General features: G+C 56.4%; 1 protein-coding gene across 1 annotated transcript in view; it reads right to left on the bottom strand.

Annotated features, from left to right (window-relative positions):
• Positions 1-24,937, bottom strand: part of ABLIM3 (actin binding LIM protein family member 3) — a 56,221-nt gene that overhangs the window by 24,255 nt on the left and 7,029 nt on the right. Inside the window, exon 2 of the mRNA XM_072872291.1 lies at positions 299-439. Coding sequence (XP_072728392.1) covers positions 299-439 — 141 coding nt within the window. The remainder of the gene's footprint in view (positions 1-298; positions 440-24,937) is intronic.

The raw sequence follows: 24,937 nt of genomic DNA, 5'->3' as shown, positions 1-24,937 counted from the left end.
TGGGCTGTTGGCATTCAGGCAGCTCGAGGGTAGTGATGGTGCCCAGGTCTCGGCCACCCCTGTTCACAGCCTGCCAGCTCTGGCATCACGCAGGGGCTTTGCCTGCACTGTGCCAGCGCCGTGCCGTTGTGCCCCGCCTGCACTGGGCCACATCCATCCCTGCAGGAACTGCCACCCCCAGGCGTGTGACCACATGTCAGTGGGCCAGGTACATTTGTCCCCAGCTCTTTGCCTTCCAGACTGCACCGGGGGCCATGGGGCAACCTGGCCACCAGCTCTTTGGGTGGCTCTGTCCTACCTTGGCAGGTGAAGCAGCGGATGTGGAAGTGATTGCTCTGGACGCGTACCACCTCTCCCTTGCAGGTGTCCCCACAGCGGTAGCACTGGATGATGGTGGAGCTGCTCCCAGGGGTGTAGGGGTTTTGCTGATAGGGAACTGCTGGCAGAAAGGAGGGAGGGAAAAGCAAGAGAGGGGAAGGGTCTGTTAGTATTCAGGGCACAGACAGGCATCACAGCACTGACCTCAGCTAGGCAGCTGCAGAAGAGCCCTCCGGCAACTGCGACACAGCAGCCGGACATCAGGCCATCGCTAAGTGCAAAGGACAGCCAAGATCGTGCCAGCGCCCAGTGACTCTGAGCTGGGTGCACATCCCTGTCTGGATTTGGGATTTGCCTGTCCCCACAAAAGAGCCTCTACACATGTTTGGCTCCCAGGTTTGCAGTCCTAAGAGCTGGGCAGCGCAAGTGCCTGGGCACTGCTCGTCCCTGTATGGATAACCAGGTCACCCGCACCATCACCCCAAAGCCATGCAGAGCTCCCCGGGTGCTCTCCTGTCCCTTAAGCAGGTGCAGAAAGGACAACGCAGGGACCAGCTAACCACTGGCTCTGCCCTGCTCAGCCCTCAGGCAGCCCTGGCTTGCTGCTGACCTGCTCAGAAACATGCCAGCGAGCACTGATTTGGCAGCAGCATGGGAAGGAACTGTTGTTTTTTGGAGCTTCCACTTGTTTGGTTAGGAACTGGATGAAGAAGTCATTTTTCAAGGAGCTTTCAAACATCACAGCAATTGAGTGTTTGGCCCTGGTGGGACTCTCACCTCTTCAGCGCGGAGCAGCATCCCAGCCCTGATGCTCCTTCCGGAGCGGCACCACGGCGCGTGCAGGGTCTGCTGGGGACAGCAGAGGAGGGGAGGGCAACGTGGCTCCCCCGGAGCTACAAGCAAGAGCCGACCTTCGCCTGTTGCAGATGGTCCTGGCACTCATGTCCACTCATCATCCCCCTCCAGCAGCTCTGCAGACCACCACGAAGGGCTGATGCTCTGCAACCTTGCCCCATGCGCCAGGGGGGAACCATACGGAGCAGGGGGTCTTTCCGCTGTCTCAGCACAATCCCCAAACACACACAGAAAACATTTTAAAGAGCAGCTCCTGCTTTCCCTGCCTCACCTGCAAGACCATGTGCTGCTCGCAGGAGCTCTGGGCTGGCTGACACCATGCTAACCTCTGCAGGCAGGGGCCAAGCAGCAAAGGACTTGTTTGCTGTAAGATTTCAGAGAAGAAGTTGCAATTTGGGCAACTGGAGCAGTGAAGGGCAGGATTTCAATGGACCAGAGACTTTCTGACCCAGTGCTGAACTGCATTCCCAGGAACAAGAGAAGCAGCTGATTGAAACCTGGTATGTGAACTCCCTCCAGAGCAGGGAGGAAGGGGCACAGGACAGAGGAGATCACTCATCAGAGAGGCTCCTCGTTCACCGTGGGGCAGATCGTGTGACAGGGAACAGAAGCAACCCATTATTGGCTTCAAAAGCAAAGAAGAGAAGTCAAAATGACATTGAGACTGTCTCACAGTAAAATGCCATCCCATACGCCAAGCGCCCACAGACACTCTACGGATACGCAGCACCGCTCATGACTGGGAAAATGGGCTGACCCTCCCTGACCACTGCTCCATCCCCTGGGGCTATGGAACTGCTGGGGACTGGCTGCCTTGCCAAGTCCGACCTGAGGGCTGCAAGGAAAGCCGAGGTGTTTTCCTGGGAGTGCCCCCCAGCAAAGCTCAGGATCCAGTCTTGACATGAACTTCCAGGAGTTGCTGGGACTTCCCTCCTGATCGAGCTCGTACAGGCCAAGAGCTCTCAGAGGCCAACAGAGGTACCTGAGGTACTAAAGGGTACTGCAGTGCCAACAGAGGAGCTATAAAATGGGAGTCAGGCCTGGAGCTCAGACCAGCAGAGACACTAACTAGCCTAGATCTAAATCACTTTGAGGTCCCAAATACGATGAAGGACACCTGTAAAGGGAGCAGGGTACTCCCACCCATGCTTTTGCAGGCATGTTTTGCAGGGAGGCACAAGCCCTGGGAAGAGGGGTCCAGGACCTCCTGCAGCAGCTGCTGCTGGCGGGCACCCATGAACTCTGCGGCAGCCTGGGGGGACCCAGGACTGACCCCAACAGGATCTCCTCAAGCGGGAATAAATGGGGGATCTCTTCTGTAGGGGTCTCCAGCAGAGCAAGAGTTACAGCACTGAAACTTCCTCCCACACACCCCGTGCTCTCACCCTCGCTGAGAACGAAGGGGAAGCCAAGCCCTGGGACACAGCCACGGCAATCCACAAAGCTTGGAGAGAAAAGCAGGAGGGAGGTAGGGTGAAACGCTGGGAATTAATCAACGCTTAAACAAACATTAATAATAAAAAAATGGGAAGAAAAAAAATAATCAATGTCAGAAAATGCAGGCATCACTTATTCCAGGCTTCTGGTCTCTAGGGGAAACTTCTTGGTGTCCATAGCAACACATCGCCAAGCCCCTGCACTGGCAGGTCTGACGGGAGGGAAGGCAGAGGAAAAGGAGTTGAGGATGGAAGAGATGCTCATAGCTGTGTTACGCCAATGGCAGAGATGAAAATCGATACGGTCACTCCTATTTGTACCCACGGAGATGGGTCAGGACCCAGCTTAGGGCACCATCGCCCTCCCGCCTGCTGGCTTTGTTCAGCACTAAGCCAAAAACTCCCTGATTTGTGATTAACCTCTGGCCCATGCTGGAATTTTCCTCCAGGAACATTAATGCATTGTTTTGCTGGGGCTCTGCTTGTTTTTGAGCAGGCAGCTGCCCGCCTCGTGGCCTCGTGCAAGAAGTATTACACATCACAACACTCCTGAGCAGAGGGACAGCTGAGCAGGGCAAAGCTCATTACACCAAAATAATCCAGTAATAATGTAAGTAGCATTAGTGGCCTCACAGGTCGAGATACAGCAGCCGGGGTGAGGGGGTGGGAGCTGCCCAAGGAATGCCTTAATCTCACCCCAGTTTGCTCTTGCTTTTGCTGGTAGAGCGGGAAATTAAGCTGGCTTCACTGCAGCACAAAACGCTGCCCAGGTCCGGATTCCTGAGGAGCTGCCCCCATGTCCCAGCTGGCACTTGATCCACAGAGTCCGAGGAGCCGCTGTGGCCACAGCCATGCAGCGAGCTGCCGCATGGGGCTGCATGGGCACCCAACAGATTTCTCACTGATCCAGATTAAGGTGGCACCTCTGGTCAGGGATCAGTGCCCTGCACAGTCTTAGGGACTGAGGGCAGCAGCCATACACAAGCAAGAGAGCTTGTGACCTAGTGGGGGGAGAAATGGTGCCCCGAACAACACCCAAGGCTGTATAGAGGAGCTTTGTCCCCTGGGAGGACAGGGGGACCTCACCCAAGAGATCCTCCAAGCCATGCTGCAGTGAGCAATCCGCAGGTTCCTGCTGCGCATCCCTGGGCAATCCCCCTCCTTCAATTCCCAGAGCACCCACCTTCCACTTCAGGAGAGTCAACAACTTTGTTTGCCTTCCTGTGCTCTTCCTGCACAGCATCCCAGCCCTCCACTGAGGAGCAGCAGGAGAGGGAAGTGCTGAACGCTTGCACTGCCTCTGAAATGCTTTAAGCCCTTCAGGAGGCAGGGGCTGATGGGAGATGATCCCCACCTACCTTGGAGGGATGGCAGCTCAACACCAATGCAGATAACAGGGCACAGCCCCCCAGGATGGGCTCAGGGCTGAAAGACTGACACAAAGCAAGCTCCACCAGCTTCTTGGGACCCCCACGCAGGCAGCCCCATGTACCACAGTAGCAACCAAGAACCAAGTTTCCAGGAGCACAAGCTGCAAGGAACAGGACACCCAGGGGCATTTATAAAGATCCATCCATCATCCCTTACTGGGATCAGACCAGGTCCTGCTGGCTTCCCACCTATCTCCCTCTCCCAGCTCATTAGCCCTCCAGCAAGGTCAGTTAGGTAGAAACTGCTGCAAGTGGGGTTTGCATCATCAGCAACAGGTAACTGGAAGCTCCCACCCAGCTCGGAGAGCTGCCCTGACGCCGTGTTTGCTATCAGCATGTTTAGGAGACGGCATCTCCACAGTGGGATGGGGAGGCCTGATTTAATTAATTTCCAGTAATTAATATTTGCACAATGCTCGGAGAGCCACAGGTGAAGGGGACTGTGGAAAAGCAAAGCATTCACCCTTTAATTTAATAACAAGAGGTGGTGCCACCATGGGAAGCTGAGGTGGGTGGGTGCCAGGGGATGGGAGGGGGTGCTGCTGGGGCTGAGCGCTGGCATGTGCAGCCAGGTCTGAGCAAGCAGGTGCTGGCTGCACGTAGGGGAGATGTCCCCGCTGGGTGCTGTGGGCGTCAGCATGGGGTCCAGCTCCAGGGGGTGCTGGGTGTGTGCCTGGGTGAGACCCAAGTTGGGGTGGATGCCGGGTGGCGAGGGGGAGCAGCAGCAGCAGTGCGTCAAGGCAGATGATGCTGTCAGGAGTCCTCACACCTCCATGGGGCTGAGCCCCCTTCCAGAAGCCACCATCTCCCACTCCTCCCGCTGCCTCACAGTGAGCAATTCACCACAGCCATCCTCTGCACACTCGCTGCACTAACTGGGGCTGTAAATCATCCTCTCACAAAAACCCGCTGGGGTGGTGGGACCAGCATGGCACGGCGGACACACGGGATGCGGCTGCCGTGCTGGGCTCAGCTGGCAGACCCCGTGCCCTCGTGTCCCTAGGGAAGGGCCTCTGCCACGGCACTGGGCGAAGGCGAGGAGGGGGACGGGAACGCGGCAGGGGCTGTGGCAGCTCAGGAAGAGGAAGCCCGGCCCCACCAGCGCGCCGGCCCCAGAGGCGTCGAGGCCGAGGGCGGCAATGACTGGCCAGAAAGGAATTTTGCTGGAAGCGCTGGAGGCTGAGGGAGAGGCTGGGGTGAAGCACCGGCTATGGGACACAGTGTGCTGGGCTGGGGGTGGAGAGCAAGGGGGTGCAGAAGAAACCCCCGCTAGGACGCGGGCAGAAAGAGGTGGCGTTCTGGGAGCCTGCACCCCAAATCCTCTTGCCGCAGCAGGGATGCAGGGTGACCCAGCCAGCTCTGAGCCCTGTGGGAGGCGAGGGAGAGGATTTCCCCTCCAGGCAGGAGCCGTGCTGCGTCCCGAGGGTGGCCGGGGAGGAAGGGTGGGAGCTCCAGTGGCCATGGGATATGGGTTTCTCATCAGCAGCAGCGCTGAGGGCTCCTGCCTGCCATCTCACAGCAGCCAAAGAGCTCGGCTATGGCTGTAGAAATGCCTTTGGGAAGGAAGGGAGGTGGGCTCGGAGCCAAATGGTACTGGTGCTGCAGGCGGCATGGGGAGAGATGCAGCCGGCTGTCCTGCCAGGGCTGCCTCCGACCCCGGGGCACAGGAATGAGCCTGCTCTGGCCGCCGTGGTTGCTCGCCTGCCTCAGCTCCCTGCCAAGAACGTGATGGTGGGGAAAGGCACTAAGGGCTGTCAGCAGCGGATAGCCGGGTAAGGGGCACAATGTGGGTATGTGCACCCCGCTGTGCCGGTGCTGGTGGCCCAGCTGAAAGATCAGCCAAATTACCCCTGAAATAGAGGAAGGGCCAGCATTTGGGGTGCTCAGCTCTGGTGGCGAATCTAACACCTGCTGTGACATCTGCATGGCCATCTCAGTGCTCAGGCAGCTGGCCACTGCTTTCCATCAAGCTTCTGCAGATAGAAGTCATTTTGACCAAGAAGGAAATTATATATTTACCTTTGGTCAAAATATTTTCTCTTCTGATCTTTCCCCTAAGTAAAATCCAGAAGTGCCACATGATTCCTTACTTAATATTTAGGTTTTTAGGCTGGGTACTCCTGATAAAGGAACGGGCTGAGGGCAAGTACCACAGATCTGCTGTGGGACAGTTTGAGCCTGGAGGAGCTCTGGCTGCTTCTCCCAGTGTTTGCATTGCATACATTGCTGTCCCCACACGTGCAGCGCAGGAGTGGGCTGTGACGGGCACTGGCAGGGAAGGTGGGCAGGGAGTGGGGCAGCGGGGGGAGCGTGGGCTGGGAGCAAAAGGGACCACCTGCCTTACACAGAGCAGGCACTGAGGTATTTCCAAATCATCGGAAAACAGTCCTGTTAGTCAGCACAGAGCGTCGTGCAGGCAGGATTATGAACCCCAGCCAAGTCCATGCCAGCCTCTCCTCTCCTAGCTCGCAGGCAGAGCCATCTGCAGCTTACGGCTAAAAACCCTTCACTGTGTCACAGCTCCTAATCTAGCCCTAGGCTTCCCTAATTAGATCATGACCAATTATTGCTTCCACCTGCCTCACGCTGTCCCCTTGCCCCCCCCGTCACTCCCCGCACCACGTCACCTCCCTCGGCGTGACACAGGACACAAACAACACATAGGTGTCGTGAGGACGGCAGCCAGGAGAGCTGCAGTGGCACATGCCAGCACGGGCGAGGGCACGTGGCTGCCAGCAGCAGGACAGGGCTGGGATGGGGACAATGGGCCAGCAGCAGCATCGCACAGGGGAGGGAGCCCTCGTTAGCTGGGTATCATGGGGAGGACCTGAATGAGCGTGGTTCATCACAGAGGATAACAGCAGCTCGACCCTTCCCAGCCAAGCTCTGTGCAAGTACTTTCATTGCAGAGGCACGTCAAGGATGCAGGGCAGGGGTGCCAGTCCTGTGCTCCCATCCTGCACCACCCTTGCTGCTCCCCATCCATCGTGTGCCACCGCCTAGCCCGTCTGCGGCTCCCCCCACCCGCTGCCTCTCCCGGGAGGGCTGGCAGCCAGGCGAAACCACTGCAACAGGCTCCTAATGAGCTCAAATGCATGCTCTGGCCCTGCTCCAGCCCCCAGTCCTGGGGCTCACTGTGGATTTTAACCTTGGGATGCTCGAAGGCTCATGCCCTGCCTTGGCAGGACGGCAGGTGGGAAGGATGGGGGACGGGGGTGTGGACACAGCCCAGAGAGCTGGCAGCACCGTGCTTTGCACCCCACAGGGGGGACACAGAGGGGTGCAGCGGGCAGAACCAGCCTCTCCTCTTGCTCTGCTCTGCAAGCTCCCAGCTGGGAAGCAAGGCAGCCAGTGCTGGGGGGGTTCCCCAGTGCTGGGGGGGTTCCCCAGAGCTCATGTCAAGCTGGAACTGGGAGGAGGCAGCAAACTGTCACTGTCACACAGACTCAAGTGGTGGCAGCCACTGTGGCTGGCCAGCGACGTGGGAAGGTGCCCAAATGGGTGCCAAAGCCTCATGCTAACAGCAAGGGCATGGCAGGACCATGTGCAGGGATGGGAGCTGGTCTGCAGGGGGGACACACTGCTACTGCTCTGAAAAGAGAGAGGAGGGAGGTCAAAAACACAGTTGGAGGAGACAAAGGAGAAGGGTAAAGAGAAAGAGGGAAGGAGAGAAGGAAAAAAAGAAAGAGGATAGAAGGAAAAAGGAAAAAAAGATGGAGCAGTGACTAGCGAGGGCCCTGCCCACACAGCAGAGTTTGTTTCTGGCTGCATTTATGGAAATTATTCTCCAAACGCAAGTGCTGAGGAAGCCGGCAATTGTCTCCCCGCGCTGACCCGGCTGCCGGCAGCTGCCCGTGCCTGCCTGCAGGATGTTTACTTCCCCAGCACGCGCAGCCCAGGCAGGGCCGTAATGTGCCGGGGAAACCCAAAGACCCCACTGCCGGCTGAGGCTGCAGCAGGTTTTACCTCCTCCCCTGCAGAAACCTGCAACCCCCTGGGGAAGACCCCTGCCACCACCCACCCCCAGCCCCACTGCCAGCACAGCCGTGGGGTGTGCTGGGCGAGGGGCCCAGGATGTCCCTGGTTTGCTGAAAGCACCGACTGCTGCAATCATGATTTTTCCAGATTCTCAAGAAAAAGAGGAAAAAGTTGCTCTTCTAGTTCTTGCAGCTGCAGGGAAATTTGAAGACCTCAGTGCAGAGCAGCATGAAAACAGAAAGCCTTGTGTAGTGCTCACAAGCTTCCCCAGCCTGACAGCTATTCCCTGGGCTGCCCAGAGCTGGTGAGCCAGGGAGCATGCTGTCCTAACAACCCCAGCCACCCAGCCCAGCAGCAGCCAGGGAGCACCACAGGGAACAAGCCTGCCCGCGGCACCCTCACTCGCAGGGTTGCAGCTACAGTCACACCCAGAGCACCACTGAGGCAAGAGTCATCGTCCAGGAAAAGAGGTCCTTTCGGACTCACCAGGCAAAGGAGGAGGACGAGCACCCTGCCACAGGCTAAATGGCATTCCCAGCCCTGTGCTGATCTGTGCCACGGGGTGGGTGCCCGGAGCTGGGCTGCAGCCCTTGCTACCGATGCTCTCACCCCAGTAGCAGCGCCCTCTCAGAGGCATTGGGATTTTTAACAGCATTCGCTTCCCAGCACAGGACCACCCTTTAAAGTGTACTTGTCACTCACCAGCCCTGCTACTAAATAAATGAAAAAGCAGAGGGCTTGGTGGGAACAAGCCTCCACCGCCTGGCAAGTGCTGCGGCATGGGGCCGGCGTCTCTTGAGAGCTTCACTAACACTTTCCCTTTCCTGCAAGGGTCCTGCCGGGATGGCTGCACAGGGGCTGGAGGAGGGCGAGGGGCCAGGAGTATGGCTGTGCACCCCTGTGCATGGGAGCTCGGGGGACACGGAGCAAGGGAGGGGGCTGGAGCAAGGCAGGAGGTCTTCGGGGTGCAACACTGGAAAATAACATGTTAGAAGGAGTTTAACATGTGCAGTTGAACACACGTGCTTGCAGCCACATTAGTGCATGGCTTGCGTGGTATGTATGTGCCCTCCATGCTGGCTGCTTTTCTCCCATCTCCAACAAGCGCTGCCGGGGTCTTTTTTTCCCAGATAATACTTGTACAGCTTGTCATGGCAACAAGATCTCCTTGAACTGCAATTGCAGCCGGGACGCCTGGTGCTAGCACATTTGCCTGTCTGCAGACATCACAGAAGCCTCTTCCAGCAGAGGTCTGGGCTGGAACCCCCAGACCGGGTGCGAGTGGGACCGCCAAGGGAGGGCAGCAGCCTGCCTCCCCATGCCAGGCCCAAGCTGCCCCCCAACCAGGATCTGGGGATTTTTTTGCAATGACTAACAGACAGCACCAGGCAGTTCCTCCCATTTCATCCCCTCCAAGAAGGGTCTGTGGGATGCTCAGCCCCCCTGCACTGGGCCAGCTGCTCCCCACCTTGAGCATGCCCCCCCAGCAGCAGTTTGCAGGAGGAAGGGAAGAACTGGGCAATGTGGGAGAAGGAAGGCTGTGCATGCAGCAGCCCCCTCCTCGCAGGCAGGGCAGGGGATGCTCCTCCCACGGGCACCCACCTGGGCACAGGCAAAATCCTCTTGGCTGCTGCCCACCTCTGCTCCCAGCACCCTGCTTGCACCAGGAGCCGCTCTCCACAAGCAGCATTGTTCTCATCCTAACATGCGGTATCACACCCAGAGCACCTGTCCCATCAGGGCTCTGTGCTGCATCCCAGAACTGACACTGAGGGCTGCAGATAACCACGCAGGTCAGAGAGGAGGAGTTCAGCCCCTCCGACAGCTCGCAGAAAAGAGATCCCTCAGCACCTGGTGTACCATATCTGCATGCAGGCTGAATGCGCCGCAGCTGCCTGTATATCTTACATGGCATGCCCAGTCTCCCAGGCAGGCATGGTATTTCCACCGAGCACGGGGCCGGAGACGTAGTACTCAACGGGGAATCGCAGGCTCTAGGAATGGCAATAAATCTCCAAAAGGCACAGCTCGAATTTCACAGTAACTATTTAATTCCCCTCCCTATTATCCCTGAGAATATTTTAGCAGTTCTTGGCGCCTTGGGGAGAGGAAGAGAAAGGATAGATTACATTTTAATTAATAATGGCTGAAATGCATGGCTGCCCAGGGCAGGAGCCGTGGTAAGCCTGGAGCAGGGAGTTACGCTGAACAGGAGGGGTCGGTATGGCAGTCACCAGGCACCAAAGGGCTGGTGCTGGGTCCTGCGCCCGGGTGGCTCCGGGGCTCTGGGGCTCCAGCTGTGAGCAGCCGCCTCTGTCCCATTCCCAGGCAGGAGCAAGGATGCTCCGCACCTCTGCAAGCCAGGTGGCTACTTTCCTTCTTGCTCTTAAAATCTTTGCAAGGACATTAGCTAGTCACAGCCCTGAAGCTCACGCCCCACTCTGGCAGAGGTCAGACTCATGAAGGAGTCCCAGAATAGCCCAGTGAAGGGGGAGCTGCCCTGATGGTGAAGCTGGGGAGTGGCAGCTGTCCACATGGCCAGCCCCAGCTGCAGCGCCTGGAGGTGGCTGAGGCTCTTAGCTGCTAGAGCCTGGGTTCAGTGGGATACCAGCAAGGACTGCAGCAGTCCCAAGCATGTTTTTGGGGTGAGCCAGACTGCTCCTTGCTGGTGCAGCTCCCCAGCATTTGTCTATCCAACTGCTATCCAGATCCACTGCAGTGGTATGAAGCCCCCACCAGCAACTTGAGACTAGCAGTGCTGGGAAGTGAGATGCTTCCCCCAGCATGCAAGATACACATCTCCATCCCATGAGGGCCACAAGGTGACTTATGCTGCCAGCTCTGCTGGGTCTCCCACCCCCTGCAAGAGCAGCCTGGCTGAGAAAGCACCCTGGTCTGATGAAGCAATAAGCAGCAGGAGTGAAGCCCAGAGTGATGCAGAGATGCTGGAGCCAGTGGGGAGCTACTGAGAGCCCCCAGCCTTGTGCTGTGCATCCCAGCCCTGCAGCAGGGCGTCACAGCCCTCACGGCATGTGCCAGGAGAGGTGAGACCAGGCTCCTACAGCGCTGCACAAACCCCACCCTTTTATGCACAAACCCAACAACAACCTGGCCAGAGACACAGCGAGAGCCGACAAACGTGCTCCTGCCCTCTCGCCCCTGCGCACATCTCTGTGGCATCCCAGCCCCAACCTGCAGCCAGGGCACCGCGCTGGAGCCGTTCCCACACCGGCGTTTGTGCCGTTCCCACCAGCCGCTGCCTCCCCAGCAGATGTGCAGCATTCTCCGAGATCAGCATTTTGGGCTGTGGAAAGGTTTGTTTGAGGCGGACGAGGAGGGATCCCTGCTGAGAGGCTGAAGATGGGATTTCATCCTTACATCTGGTTCAGCTTAAAAAATCTTGCCCGAGCTGCTATAGATACAAATAAATTGTGTATGAGCGAGGGGGCGTGAGGCAGATGAGTGCATCCTGCACACAGACGCATCGCACATCCATAGCTCGAGCTCTGCCTGGGTCCCAAAGCAGGGCTGGGGTGGGGACCACCCTGGGACAGGGATTTGGGCAAGCACAAACCCACCTAAGTGGTCACAGAGACACGTGGCTGCTCTTGGTGGCCCTCTGTGGATCCCAGGTGCAGGAGGACCACCTGAGGCCACATTCTCTGGAGGACACCATGCTGCAGCATACAGCCAAATCCTTGGTAGCAGCCTCCCTCTGTCCTGCTGCTGGACCCTGCTGTCCCCAGGGCACGCATGCCCCATGGGGTGACACACAGTCCCAGCCCTGAATCACCAGTGCAACAGGATGCTGCAGAGCAAGAGCAAATAAGAAAGCCTTCCCCATGTCCCCTCCTCCCCTGTGGCCATCCCATGACATCCCCCTCCATCAGTAATGTGGCCACTGCATCCCACCCATCCTCCAAGTGTGGGGTTAAACCAGAGCTGCCACCCCCAGCAGGAGCTTTGGGCCACCCAATGGCCATATGGGTCCCAGTAGCCCCACTGCTGCTCCTGGCCACCCCAGCCTCTCTCCTGCTCACCTGGGGTGATGCTGGCTGGGGAGGGGACCTGGCAGAGTGGTCTCGAGGAAGGCAGCCCTCTTGGCAGCCAGGCGCCGTCTGGAGCCCATCTCCTCCCCCAGATTTTATTCATGAGGCGTGACAAGTGGGTGAGCTACAACCAGCCAAACAGTTCACCCAGCAGCCTCAGACAGTGAGAAGGCAGGCGGAGCATGCCTCAGCTGCAGGTTGGACCCAGCTCACACGATGCTATTCTCTGCTCTAACCAGGCTGGACAGGTTTGGGGGGTCCATGAGAGAGGATGCCCTTGGGTCCTAGAGTCAAGGGGTGCCAGATGTGTGTGGTAGAAGAGACTAAATTTGAGGTCCTGGCCAAAAGATGAAAACCCTTAGCTCATCATTTTGCTGAGGCCAAATTTCCTGCTAAACAGAGTCTGTGTTCAATGCTGGGAGGCAGTCTGTGCTGCATGGGAGTGCAGGGAGCCCAGGGGGACTCTTCTCTCCACTGCCAAAGCCCACCCGCTGCCACCAGCCAGGGACGCAGCAGCCTGGGTGAGCTTTAGCAGGAGGGATCCATCCCAGCTGAAAAAGAAAAAAAACCCCAAACCAGAAAGCAGCAAAGGGGCTTTCTGAGGAAGGGAAAGGGCAAAGGAGCTGTCAGATGGGCTCCGACATGGTGGCATTGCCTGCTGGGCCTTGGAGGGGGCTGTGGAGTCAGTGCCAGGGTGTCCGGGACAGGAGCTGACACAATGGAAACATTCAGGCTGGTTCCTTGCACGCACACGCCGGAGACAGCCAGGACAGAAAAGAGCTTATTTCTGGCTGATGCATGGAGGGATTTTCTGTTTGCTGCTGTGTTTTGTATTTGTGGCTTCCCGTATGGAAATGCTTTTTCCCTTTAACCTCCACCCACAAGCCCCATGGATTTTGTTGCAGTTTTCAAAACATATGGTGCATACATCAAAAACATAAAGGATGCTATATTTAAAATATTACAAAGCAAGCCAGGAGCCAGCATTTTTAAACTAGGGCAGTGTCTGAGAGTGAAAAATGTGGGGATTTAGGATTTTCTATACCAGATCAGAGAAACAGCCCCAATAGACAAGATAGAGCCAGGTTGGCAACCCGCCACCTTGCAGCAGACTGTTGCTTACATAGTCTGGTACCCACTTCTGGGAGAGAATCCACCCAGTTAGCCCACGCATCTGCACCCTGCTATTTCAGAGGGACCACAGTGCTGCTGAGTCCAGCACCTCTCTGCCCTCATCATTCATTTTAGTGTCCAGCCGATACTTGGCAAGGTGGTCTGCACATCATGCTCTAGAAAGGCAGCCCCAAACCATAATGCACTGAGCTAATTTCTTCCTGGTTTCTTCTGCGATCAGTTGATTCCCTGATGGGCTGAATGCCTCCACTAATAGCTCTTTGCGTAGCATCATTTATATGGCCAATACAAGGACTGCAAGGCAGAGAAATTCTTGCCTTTTGCAGGCACAGGTTCGAAGACCAGAGACTCCTCCATGTCATTTCTCCAGGCTGGAGCTCGTTCTCCTATTCTGCAGAGTGCAGTACACTCACTTGTTTTATTTTAAACCATATTCACGCTGGCATTGTAACTCCAACCTGGGAGACTGCGTCACAGCCAGGGAATGAGGGGTGTTGGATTTGCTATTTTTAACTCCTTCTACTCCGGGGAGGGAACTGAAATCAAATCTCTATCCAGACACACTGTATAGATATTAATGCAATGAAATGGGAATTTGGGCTGGAGGTGACAGCTGGCAAAGCGAGCCCTGGCGTCACAGAGGGGACAATCTCCCCATAAATAGGATGCATGGAAGGGGTATATGTTACAGAGCAATCTCAATGCCATCAGTGTGTGCTCAGAGGGACAGGAGGTTCGAGACCAGCCACCTCCCAGCCAGCCCCATTCCAGGGGATGAATTATGGCTCAGGACTGGTGGCAAAACACCATCAGGAGCTTCCCTGGCAGGCTCCAAATTCCTCTATCCACTCTTATATCCTGGGAAGGTGCTCTCTAGAACAACTGGGATCTCATCAGCTGTGTTCCTGGGAGGGGGGCAACACAGCCCAGGGCTGCAGTGCAAAATGCACCACCACATCCCCTTGGAGCCCTGCTGAACTATCAAACTGCCTGCAAACTGTGGGGTTGGAAGAGACAAAACATACACCTACAGTCAATTAATACAGACCATCCCACAAAAACAGTCCAAACCCTCTTTCAGAGAAAGGCTTAGAGCCCCAGCCCTCCTGGCCCCAGTGGGCTCCCTGCGGCTGAGAGCCATGCAGCACAGAGGGTGTTTACCAATTTTCTTAATCTACTGTGATCCCTGCTCTAATTCTGTTAGAGGTAGCAAATGGAGCCTTTAAGTGGTCATAAAAAGATTGTACCCACCCCCCATGGAGCTTATTTGAGACACCTGGCCATGCATATGGGTGGCAGAGAGGGGAATGTGGCAGGCACCAGGGCTGTACGGGTGGTGGGGTGCAGTGGGGGACAGCACCATGCCAGGGAGAGCCCCACGGCCACCAACAGGTTTCACTCCCTTACCAGCAGCACCCCGAGCAGAGTGATGAGGGGCTGGCCAACATGGGTGACAAGCACCCAATGGCAGCATCTGAGACCTCTCTGTGAGCCGCTGCCCCAACCCACCTAGCAGTGGGTTCAGAGGGAGGAAACCGCCTCCCTGCAATGCAGGGGTGCACTAAGGAGTCCCTGGGACAGAGCAGGCTGGTGTGGTCACGGACCACCCCAGTGCAGAGCCAGCGTGGGGCTCTTGGCAGCCTGCAGCTGCAAGCCCTGCCTGCGGCTGTCTCCTAGCACACATGGGTGTGCGCTCATGCAGGTGTGCATGGCCAGCCACCACAGCAGCCTGGCCTCCCCGCTCCTCCACTGGCAGCTGCCGTGGGCTCTGGTCCATCCCACTGCCCCAGGAGAGGCAGATCCCTCTCTGGGCTCTGCAAGTGCTCAAAGAGCTCCTGCGCAGGCTGGCGAGGTGCTCTGGTCTCACCTAAAGCTGTTAGCATTTAGCTTCTGCCATGTGTTGGTTTCAGTTGGCCGGAAACTGAGCTTTCGATATTAAGAGACAGCAGTTTTTGTTCTTCTTGCCATCTGTATGTTTGTGTATTTCCCTTACCACTGTAATTAGCAGGCTGGGCTCCAGCCAGGCTCAGGAGGAGATCTTAGTAGACGTCTTCCCAGCAATTTGAACAGCTTCGTCATTTCTTTTATGGCTCCCCTAGTACAGTCCCCATCACAGAGATCATCACAGCCCAAGCTGTCACTCCCGGCACCCTGGCAGAGGCAGCAGGGATAGGGAGGCTGTGCTCCAAAAAGCATCAGCTCCTGCAGCTGTGGGGGTCAGCACCTGAGCAGCACAGGTGAGAGCTGAAACCCCACACCAGGAAAGGCAGCAGGTTTGCCATGCTCCTGCCAGGTCCCCCGGCAGGGACCCACATCACCAGCCCCTCCAAAGCTCTGCCAGAACAAGCCCAGCTCACTCTGCCCTCTCTGGGGTATGCACCACTGCAGCTAGCTGTCTACTATTTGCAAAAACAAGAGGATAAAATAAATCAACGTGGCCCCAGCAACAGAGCCTAGCTGATGCCTGGAATCTCCTTCCAGCTCTGAAGGAAGCTGGCAGCACCATGTCCCGCTAGTCCAGGGCCAGCCACCTCCTCTCCTCTCCTTCCTCCCCCGCACTAAGGCTTGAAAAGCCACTGAGGCTGGCCCAAGGGTGGTCAGGACACAACGAAGCCCAACAAGACCTCAGTTTCCATCCCAGGCTAGCACTGTTAGAAGCCTCTGCAGTGGTTTTGGCAATTCCATCTCTCCTCCCTGCTCCTCCCCAAGCACACCCATGCCCATGCACCTTGGGCAATCCCAGGCTGCTCCAGGTGCAGTCTCCTACAGTTGCTCCTGCTCCCCTCACTGCAAACCCTGGCACAGACAACAGCCAGGGAAGGGCCATGCACAGTGATGTTTGCAAAGCACTTGTGTTCGAGCAGCTCTGGCAGCAGGAAGCTGGGATGTGCTGGGTTCTCCATGTAGGACCACGAGAGAGGAGCGTTGCTATTACTGTAACTACTCCGCCTTGGCAAACCATATTCTGGTTTCGGGCTGTCTGATAAACAGACTTGAGCTAGTACATACACAGACATCTGCCTGAGGCAAACAGCAGGATAGAAACGTGCAAGCAAATTTGGCAACTTTATGTGAATTAAATGTGCATTTAATTGAGATTTACCGGGGGTTGCAATAGCAATTGATTATCAAAATCAGATTATTTATGGGGGTTTAGCAACTATATAGGAGATTAATGTTGTTTCCAGAATAAATCCTCAGTAAATATATGTTTCCCCAGTAATCAGCTAATAACACATCATCCTAATTATCTCATGAAAGGGGCACAGAAGCTCTGACAAATACTGACAAGATATATTGTTGTCTGCAAAGCAGCACCAGAAAGGCACAAGCCACACTCTGCCTCCAAACCATGGCTCCACTTGTGTCCTCCAACGCCAGACAATGGCCAGGGGATGCATCCAAGTCCCCACTGCCAGCCTTAGTCCTCCACATGCCATAGGCAAAGACTAGATCTAGGATCCAGATGACATCTTGCCCAAAGACATGGGGAGGTTTGCACCCTGGGGCCCTGAGCCTGGCTAAGGCAGGGCCAAGTCACCACAGTCACTTGCATGGCGACAGGTGATGATATCAAGAGAAGAAATAGCATGGCTCCTAGGACAGGAAAAGGAAGCTTTTTCCCAAGACCAAGGGGAAAGGTGCATGTGTCCTGCAATGGGGTACAGCTCCATATTTATACAGTTTTATATTTCGCTCTGCTGGCAGGTGGTGGTGCCCCATTAAACCTAAAGGGACTGCTTGGGCTGCAGCAGCTCCTCTATTTTCCTTAAGTAGTGCTTGCTCATTAAAATCATATTTATTGAAGATTAACAGTTTTGGCAGCAAAAGGCAAATAAAGCTGTGCCACGCAGCCAGCCCTGCCAGTGCCTCCCCCAGCCCCCTGCACAGGGTGCTGCACAACCCCATCCTGAGCTGGCAAGGGCCACCCCGTGCCCTGATCTGTCCTCTCCCCAGACACCAGGATGTGTTGCTGGGAAGTCACCAAGGAACCTCTGTCCCTGGAAGGAGGGGGCAGCCGGTCCCTCCCCAAGGGGCAGGAGGGTGCCCTGCCACTCCCCATGGCCAGGGCAGGTGCAGGACCACTGCTCCAGGATGCAGAGATGCTCTGGCAGTCACCATGGCAACCCCGGTACACAGCCAGGGTGAACAAAGCTGACAGGAGAGAAACAGAGAGAAAAAGGAAAGGGGGGGAGGAAACAGCCTAAAGTCATGGAGCGAAGGCTGGGGCAGGAGGGAGAGATGGGGTGGGAAAGCACAGGCCTTGAGGAAGAGGAGGAGAGCTGCCTTTAGGCTGGTCACCTTGGGACGACCTTCAGCAAGGTAACCCTGAGTATACACTGAGTGCACCACCGAGACACTGTCTGTCAGCCCTGCTGCGACTGTCCCAGCAAAGGGTCCCTCCAGGACATGGCACATCCCCTCTCCCAGTTCCCAGGCAGGCAGCACCCTGCTAGAGACCCAGGAGGCTGCAAGGAGCCCTGCCCACACCCTCAGGCAGCTCTCAAACCCCAAACTGAAGAGACCCTTAAGGTGATGGATAGATGGGTGTCTGGGGCCAGGTTATTCAGCACCTTCCTTCTTCCACTAGCACAGATGGATTGGCCCAGCCTTTGGGTCACAGCACATCACACGCAGCATGCTAGCTCAGGGCTACCCACACTCCCACTCTCCACTGCACCCCAATTCTGGGCTCTAGGCCCATTCCTCAGTCCAGCTGCACCAGCTGTTTGTCCTGCTACTTCCCAAGCAGAGCAGGGCTGCCTGCATCCCCTGAGCTCCCAAGAAGACATTTCAGAGGCCAGACTGCCAAGACCCCCAGGTGGAACACAGGGCCCTTCAGAGCAATTGCCAGTCCCAATGGCGCAACAGTGGGCCATCTCCATGGCTGGTTGTGAAAGGAGCCTGGAGGCAGCAGAGGGCAAAGTATGCTTTGTTGCATGGCTTGGGGCTCACCTGAACCCCTAACCCAAGGTCAGAGTAGGAGGCAGAGATGCAGCCACAATTACATTGACATAAGCCCTTGTACTGCAAGAACACAAGCTGCGTCCACTGTCAAAGCATGCTCTGCTCTCGCTTCTCTGTCCCACTTCATTAAAGGCAGAATTAAAAAAACAGACATCAGGGTTTGGGTCAAAAAGCAGCAACTACAACCTCTCTCAGCTGGAATGGAAAACAACATCCCACTTGTCTGTTTATTCTAATGAAATAACAAATCCCAAAGGGAAGCTCCCCCTCTGCTGAGCCGCCCTCGCGATAGCTGAATGGTAAACACAGAAACAGCCTCTTGCAGGCAGATAGCAAGTGCTGGGGTGGTGCCTCAGCCCACCGATCATGGGGACGAGAGGGGGTACCTGGGGAGGGGGAGGTGGCCAGCAGGGCTAGCTGTACATGAAAGCCTGGCAGGAACAGGAGAAAAGCTGAGAAAACTCCCAGGAGAAGCACTAGTGAAACAGATCAGCCATTTTAGCAAAGAGGAGAGAAACCACTGAATTAGTGCAGATGCTACAGCAGTGGCTGGAGCAGGGCAGCAGGCAGTGGGCACCCGGAAAGCTGCTGCTGTGGGAGAGGAGCACCTGTCCCCGCTGTGGTGCAGGGCTGTCTCAGCAGGTAAAAGCACACCTCTGCACCAGTGCCTACACAGCACAAGACTCTCTAAGGGGTCTTAATATCCCCCTGAGCCACATCCTGAGCCTCTGCTAGTAGGCCATGGGGTGGCCCAGCAATGGGGCCAAGAGGCACCAAGCAGGTCTTGGTGCTGGGCAAGCACAAACCGGGCTGGGGACAGTGGGGGACATGGCAGGACGAGGCATATCTAGAACAATAAACTCCCATGAGCGTACAAGGGGACGTATGCTCAGCACAGACGTAATCCTCTCCCCTCCTCCTTTCCGCACTCATGCTCTCCTCGGCTCCTGCGTACGCCCAGAAACCTGACTTCAAAAGGAGGGGGGCTGCCAGCGTGGGAAGCAGCAGGCAGGCAGACACTGCTGTCTCCTGCTAAAAGCCTTTGGTGCCTTTCATCAGGGCCAGGGGAAAAACAGCCTTCAACTGTCGGGCTGGAGGCAAACGGCCAAGCCCTGGCATCAGGTCCTGCTGCCTGGCAGCCCTGTGCTTCCAACATGGGCCAGCCACAGAGATTTAACCCTCCCTCCTGGACAGGGTGGGTTTAGCCCTCCCCTCCCCACCCCACCACCCTGCTATATATACACGTAAATAAATCCATCTGTGTACAGTAAGCACCAGAGATCCTCTTAACCCTCCACGCTCTCCACTCTGGAGCCAGGGCTAAGCGCTGCCACCCCGTGCTGTAGGCACAGGAACTGGGGCACTCCGGTAACAAACCCATGCGTGCAGCTCAACTCGCCTGCGCCAAGGTCACGGCTTCCTTCCCTGCTGAGACATCCCTCCCAAGCCGAAGCGACGGTCTGTCCCCAAAAGCCTCTGGAAGCCACATCTCCCAGCTCCTCATTAGTGACAATTAACAGGCAATCAACGGGCCCAGCAGAGCTGGCATTTTCCAGGGAACAAGTCCCCTTTCAAGAGGGAGAAATGAACATGTGCTTTGTTGTGCATGCTTTTGGCTTAAATGAGCCAAAAAACTGCCTGCAAAGGAACAGAATTATTTCCCAAACGGGACCCTTTATGCCACCTGCCCAGCCAAGCAGGGAGCAAGGGCTGGGGCAGCCGCAGATGACCTCTCTTGGCAAGCACTTGCTCTGCCACACGCCCGTGGGATGCTCTCGCAGCAGCCCAGCAAAGGGCAGGCAAGGTGGGAGCAGGGACTAGGGATACCCCCTGCCTTGGGGAGGGTAACAGGCACTATGCTGCTGGCTCAGACCCCCCCACTGCTCCTCCAGAAGTTATTTCAGATCAGGTGAGAAGCTCCTCAGAGTCAGCAGAAGCCAGCCAGGGCAGGAGGCACCTCTTCACCGTCCCCAGGCTAGGGCTGCCCTGGGGTTTGGTGACAGAGGTAGGGTAGAGACCTCAGCACCACAGGGGGTGGCTGGGCTTGGACTTCAGCTCCCATGCTACAGCATTAAAAAAGCTGTGGACTGGAGAAATACAGCGAGATAGGCACACAGATGAGCAGCAACCCTTTGCAACAGGCCAGCACAAGGACTGGGCAGCACATGCTCTCCAGCTTTGCCATTCCCCAGCCTGGAGCCGGGCATGGCTAGCCCATCACCAGCCTCTGCTTCCCTGGGTATTTGCCTAGCTGATGAGGAAGGAAAAACAAAGAGCACACAAGAAGAAAGCAAGCAAGGGGGAGATGGCCTGGATGTGACAGGCTGGCAAGTTTGACAGAGGAGTCTTGTTAGCAGTGTTTTTTCCCCCCACAGTTTGAGCAGGGGCAAAGCCACAGAATGCTTCCCAGCAGCCTGCACCAAACGAGCCCAGCTGCACAGAGATTTAATTGCCAGTGGCAGAGCAGGGCAGGCAGCAGCAGCTGAGGGGTCTGGGAGGACAGCAGAACAGCACTGATTGCTTCTGCTGCAGCACAAGCTCCATCCTCTTCCCCAAGGATGGGAAACTCCTGTTGTCTCTCCAGCCACCCTTCCTCCAGCACAAGGGGTGCATCTGACTCCGTGCTGTGCCTGCCTGGGGCTGAGCTTGGGGTGTTTCACCCCAAGGCTGCAACATCCCAATGAGAGTGCACTGTGCCTTGTGCTACCAGGTATTGGGGACCACAGGTCTGGGCCAGCTTGGGTGCAAGGCTGCAGCTCAGCTGGAGCCCAGGGATGTGGGAATTAGCAACCACCACAGCAGACCTCTGCTGGCTCTCCAGGGGAAGGAGAGGAAGGATCTGGCAGATCTCTGAGCTGACTAAGAGCTCTGAATGCCCAGTGGCTCTGCTGTACCAAGCGCAAGCCAAAGCAATTAGCATTTCTTGGAGACACTCCGTGTAATCTTCCCTGAGTGATGGGGAGAGCTGCCACAAGCACAGGGAAGGGCTTGGAGCTGATTCCCAGGACCAGGGAGATGCTGTGCTGGCAGTGACGCAAGGCAGAGCAGGGCTGTCCCGCTGAAGGGACCTCCTGCCAGCAGCTCTGGGACCGCTGCTCCAGCCAGGTGTGGGGACACTGCACCCTCACCCAGCCACCACAGTTCTGCCACAGCCCCAGATCCACCAGATCTTGCCTCCGGGTGCTGCAAGCTGTCAGGCAGCAGAAAGCCAGAAGACAGAGCAGAGAGGCAGCTCTCAGCATCTTTCTGGGAGCACAGCCCAGGTGGGAAAGGCCACATTGGGGAAAGCCAGGGCCAGGACCAACCTCATCCATCAGCTCCCAGGCGAGGCCACCAGCCTGAGCCTCGAGGCAGGGAAAGGAGTACAGATGTGTCTGGAGCTGTTTGGGGAATCACACAAGAGCAGCAGCAGCCAGCCCAGGCCCAGCCATCCAAGAGTCACAGATTATTTTTAACAGCTACTTGTAGAACACAGTGAGCACCCGCAGGAGACAGCCTGAGCTGATGCTCACCCCATCCCTCTCTGGCACGTGCAAAGAGCATATCTCACAGCCAGGCTTTTTATAGGGTTTCCCATTCCCGCTGGGCATGCAGCTCAGCCACTTGGTATGACCACACCACCCCCTCCCTCAGTAATCACTCACATGCCGTTCACTAAAGTCTTTCCATTCCCTCCCTAGCTGTTTCCTCTTCTCTCCTTATTAGGGATCCACCTACCTATTCATTTTCTCATTCTCTCCCCCTCTGTGGCTATTTTTAAAATGCCATAAAATCTTTCAACTGGTAGCATCCTCAGGGATGCAAGGGATTTTATATGTAACCCATCACGAGCCATCATCACCACATAACTCACCATGCGGGCAGTGACTTTTCTTTTTTCAAAAGCAGGGGAGTGGAGAACATCCATGCTCAGTCCCTCAGCTCTCCCTGGCCAGCTCACCCAGGGCAGCATCACCAGGCATCTCCCATCCCAAAAGGGAAGGATCAGGTCCAACCCACTCCTCTCCCAAGGGGGCAGCTGGGCCAGATGGTGGGGCAACAGTGCAAGTCCTCTCAAGGAGCATCTGTGGGTGTATGAAGGGATGATTTTGCTCACTGAATAAAAGGCTCTGAGCTGGGGATCATGCAGCTTCATGCCTTAGCATCTGCTGCCAGATGAAGGAGGGCTTCCTTGCTGAGAAGATGGCGGTGTTTCTCCCTGTATGCTCATGCACATGTAAGCTGCTGTACTGCTTAGTTCCCGTGCTGGTTGGTGGTCAAGAGGTAATCAGAGAGCCAAGAAGCAGGGGATATTTTGGTGCTGCCAGCAAAACTCCTTCCTAAAGGCACAGCCTGCCTCAAGAACTGAATCTCTCTGGCAACAGCCTGGATGAATAGGGAGGACCAAGGTTTCCTGATCAACTCCAGCCCAGCCTGGGTGGAGGGAACAAAGGAGCATTCAGGGACCACACAGGCACTCCACCAGCACCATGAAAACCACTTTTCTGTCCCAGATCTGGTTATTCCCTTCTCCTTCTCTCCCAAAGGTCTGGCTGGAGACCCAACACATGTACCAAAGAGACCCCCTTGCCCTGGCCTGTCCATGCCACCTGCGCTCCAGCACAGCTTGGCAAGAGCTGAAGGCAGGTTGCTAAATCTTTACTGCAAGGGAAAGGCTCCCTGCTGCAAGCTGTCTGGCTGCCACTGCCAGTGAGGTGCAGGCACGCTGACCCAGCTGCAGGACACCAGCCTCAGCGGCTGCCAGATGACATTAGGCTGTGCATAACCCAAGAGGTGTCCTGCCACGCGCTAATGCAATGACACACTCCATGTCACCAGTGGGACCCACAGAAGCCCTTTTCCATCAGCTCTGACAATCAAGTGTTGGGTGTATCTGCGATGGAGGCAGCAGGTTTCCAGGAGCCCAAACTCAGTCACATCACTCTCACAATGCTTGGGTGACACAGCTATTTATAGCACATAGGATGTTAGAGGGAGCTCATCTTACCTTGCTCCACACTTTCTTCATCCTCTGAGGACCAGGAGCTGATGCAAAAGGTGCCAAGGCAGAGGGGGAAGCGGGGCAATGGGAAGGGACACCCCACAGCCCCTGGCACAGCACAGGGCAGCTGAGGCAGAGGGAGGGAGGGGTTTGTGGGGACCAGTGCTGTGATCCGAGTGCAGACGAGAGGCTGTGCGAGTACAGACACGAGCTGGGGGAAGCTTGTACTCTATCACACTCTGAAGACTGTGATACGAGCAGAGAAAGGGAAAATCTGGAGCAGAACTGCCTGCTCAGACAGCAGGAGAAGCCAGTGCCAAGCCGCACAGCATGCCTGCCTGCCCAGACCTGGCTGCCGCAGCCCTCTGCAGACAGCTGTCCTATGTGGGCTGTGTTTGAGGCTGGGTGCTGAGAGCAAGTGGGGTCTGCACCACCTCCAGAAGGGCTCTGGGACCTCTGCCTGCCCCAGTCCCCATTTCTTTGGGCCAGGCAAGGAGAGCCTTTCCACATCTTTGCTGTACTTAGCACCTGACCATTGATCCCCAGTTCACAGGGCAAGCATGAACCATGGGGGACCTGCTGTAGGTCCTTCCTGGCAGGCCAGAGACCTGTTTGCTTGTGTAGTCACACACAGGCATCCCAGCTGATGCAGACCTTGCAGCACTAGTAGCCACACCAGCCTGCTGACAGAGCCACTCACTGCTCCACCCAGGCACCACTGTGGCCAAGCTGGCCAGGGTTTATTTTACCCAGGAAGAACACTCAGTGGTTCAGTGCAGCGGGTGACGGGCAGGGCAGCAGGAGCTGACAGACAAGCCCTGATCCAGCTCTGCCTCATGGCCAAGGCAAGGAAGTTCCTTCTTTTGGAGAGGGGCTGCCAGGGGCACAGGAGCTGGGGAGGCAGCTGCCCCCCCTCGCACAGCACTGAGGCTTGGATGGGCTGCAGCTCTCGACATGCAACAGAAATGGGTTTCACACACAGCTTCCTTCCCTCCTCCTCTTTTAAAGCTTTCAGCAGGGAAAAGTCCTTGACCAGGGCCCTGGTTCAGCCACCTTGCTGGGGCTCTCCCTGCCTCTGCTGAGAATCCAGGATGGGGAGTAGCTGCAACAGGGAGATCCCTGCCACAGCACCCAACATGTCCCAGCAAGTGCTGCTGAGCCAGGGAACAACCCGCCCAGTCCCCCAGCTGCTTTAAAATAGCTCCCCTTCCCAAGCAAGCACCCCGGGCTGGGCAGTCCTCCTCAGGATGCCTCTGTGCAAAGGGGTCCCCAGGGCTGGAAGGGGAATGGATGACAGGAGAAAAGCAGCAAAGTCCTCAGGGTCAGCTAGTACGAAACACAGATGCTGGGAAGAACAAGCAGGGCCTTGTAACTTGCTTTCACGAGCGAGATGCTACAAGCATGTTTGTGAGGGGTGCTGTACAGAGCCTGGCATGTACGCTTTGGGAGCTCACAGTTTGAGTCCTGGTCTAGGTTATGCTTGTCTTGACCAGCTGCAGACTGGCTGCACGTGTGTGAGAAACAGTCATATAATTCACTACTGTGAGAACAGGACAAACCCTGAAACTTAAATTCAGATTGCAATGGGCTCAAGTTGGGCTGAGGAAGGGCTCTGGTGCTGGCATTGTACCAGCAAAGCCTTTCTTGCCCCACAGCAGTGTGGTGCTCCCCAAAATGTGTCACTTGTTGCCAAGAAAGAACATGGAAGCCAACAGGATGGCTTCAAACCCTCAAGGCACATGCTCTCCTCTTCCTGTTCCTTAGAGAAACCTTCCCCCGAAGGACTTT

Source organism: Ciconia boyciana, chromosome 9 (assembly GCF_034638445.1).
Source record: "Ciconia boyciana chromosome 9, ASM3463844v1, whole genome shotgun sequence".
Taxonomy (NCBI): Eukaryota; Metazoa; Chordata; class Aves; order Ciconiiformes; family Ciconiidae; genus Ciconia; species Ciconia boyciana.
The sequence above is the reverse complement of the archived record's forward strand: the minus strand, read 5'-3'. Positions and strand labels throughout refer to the sequence as shown.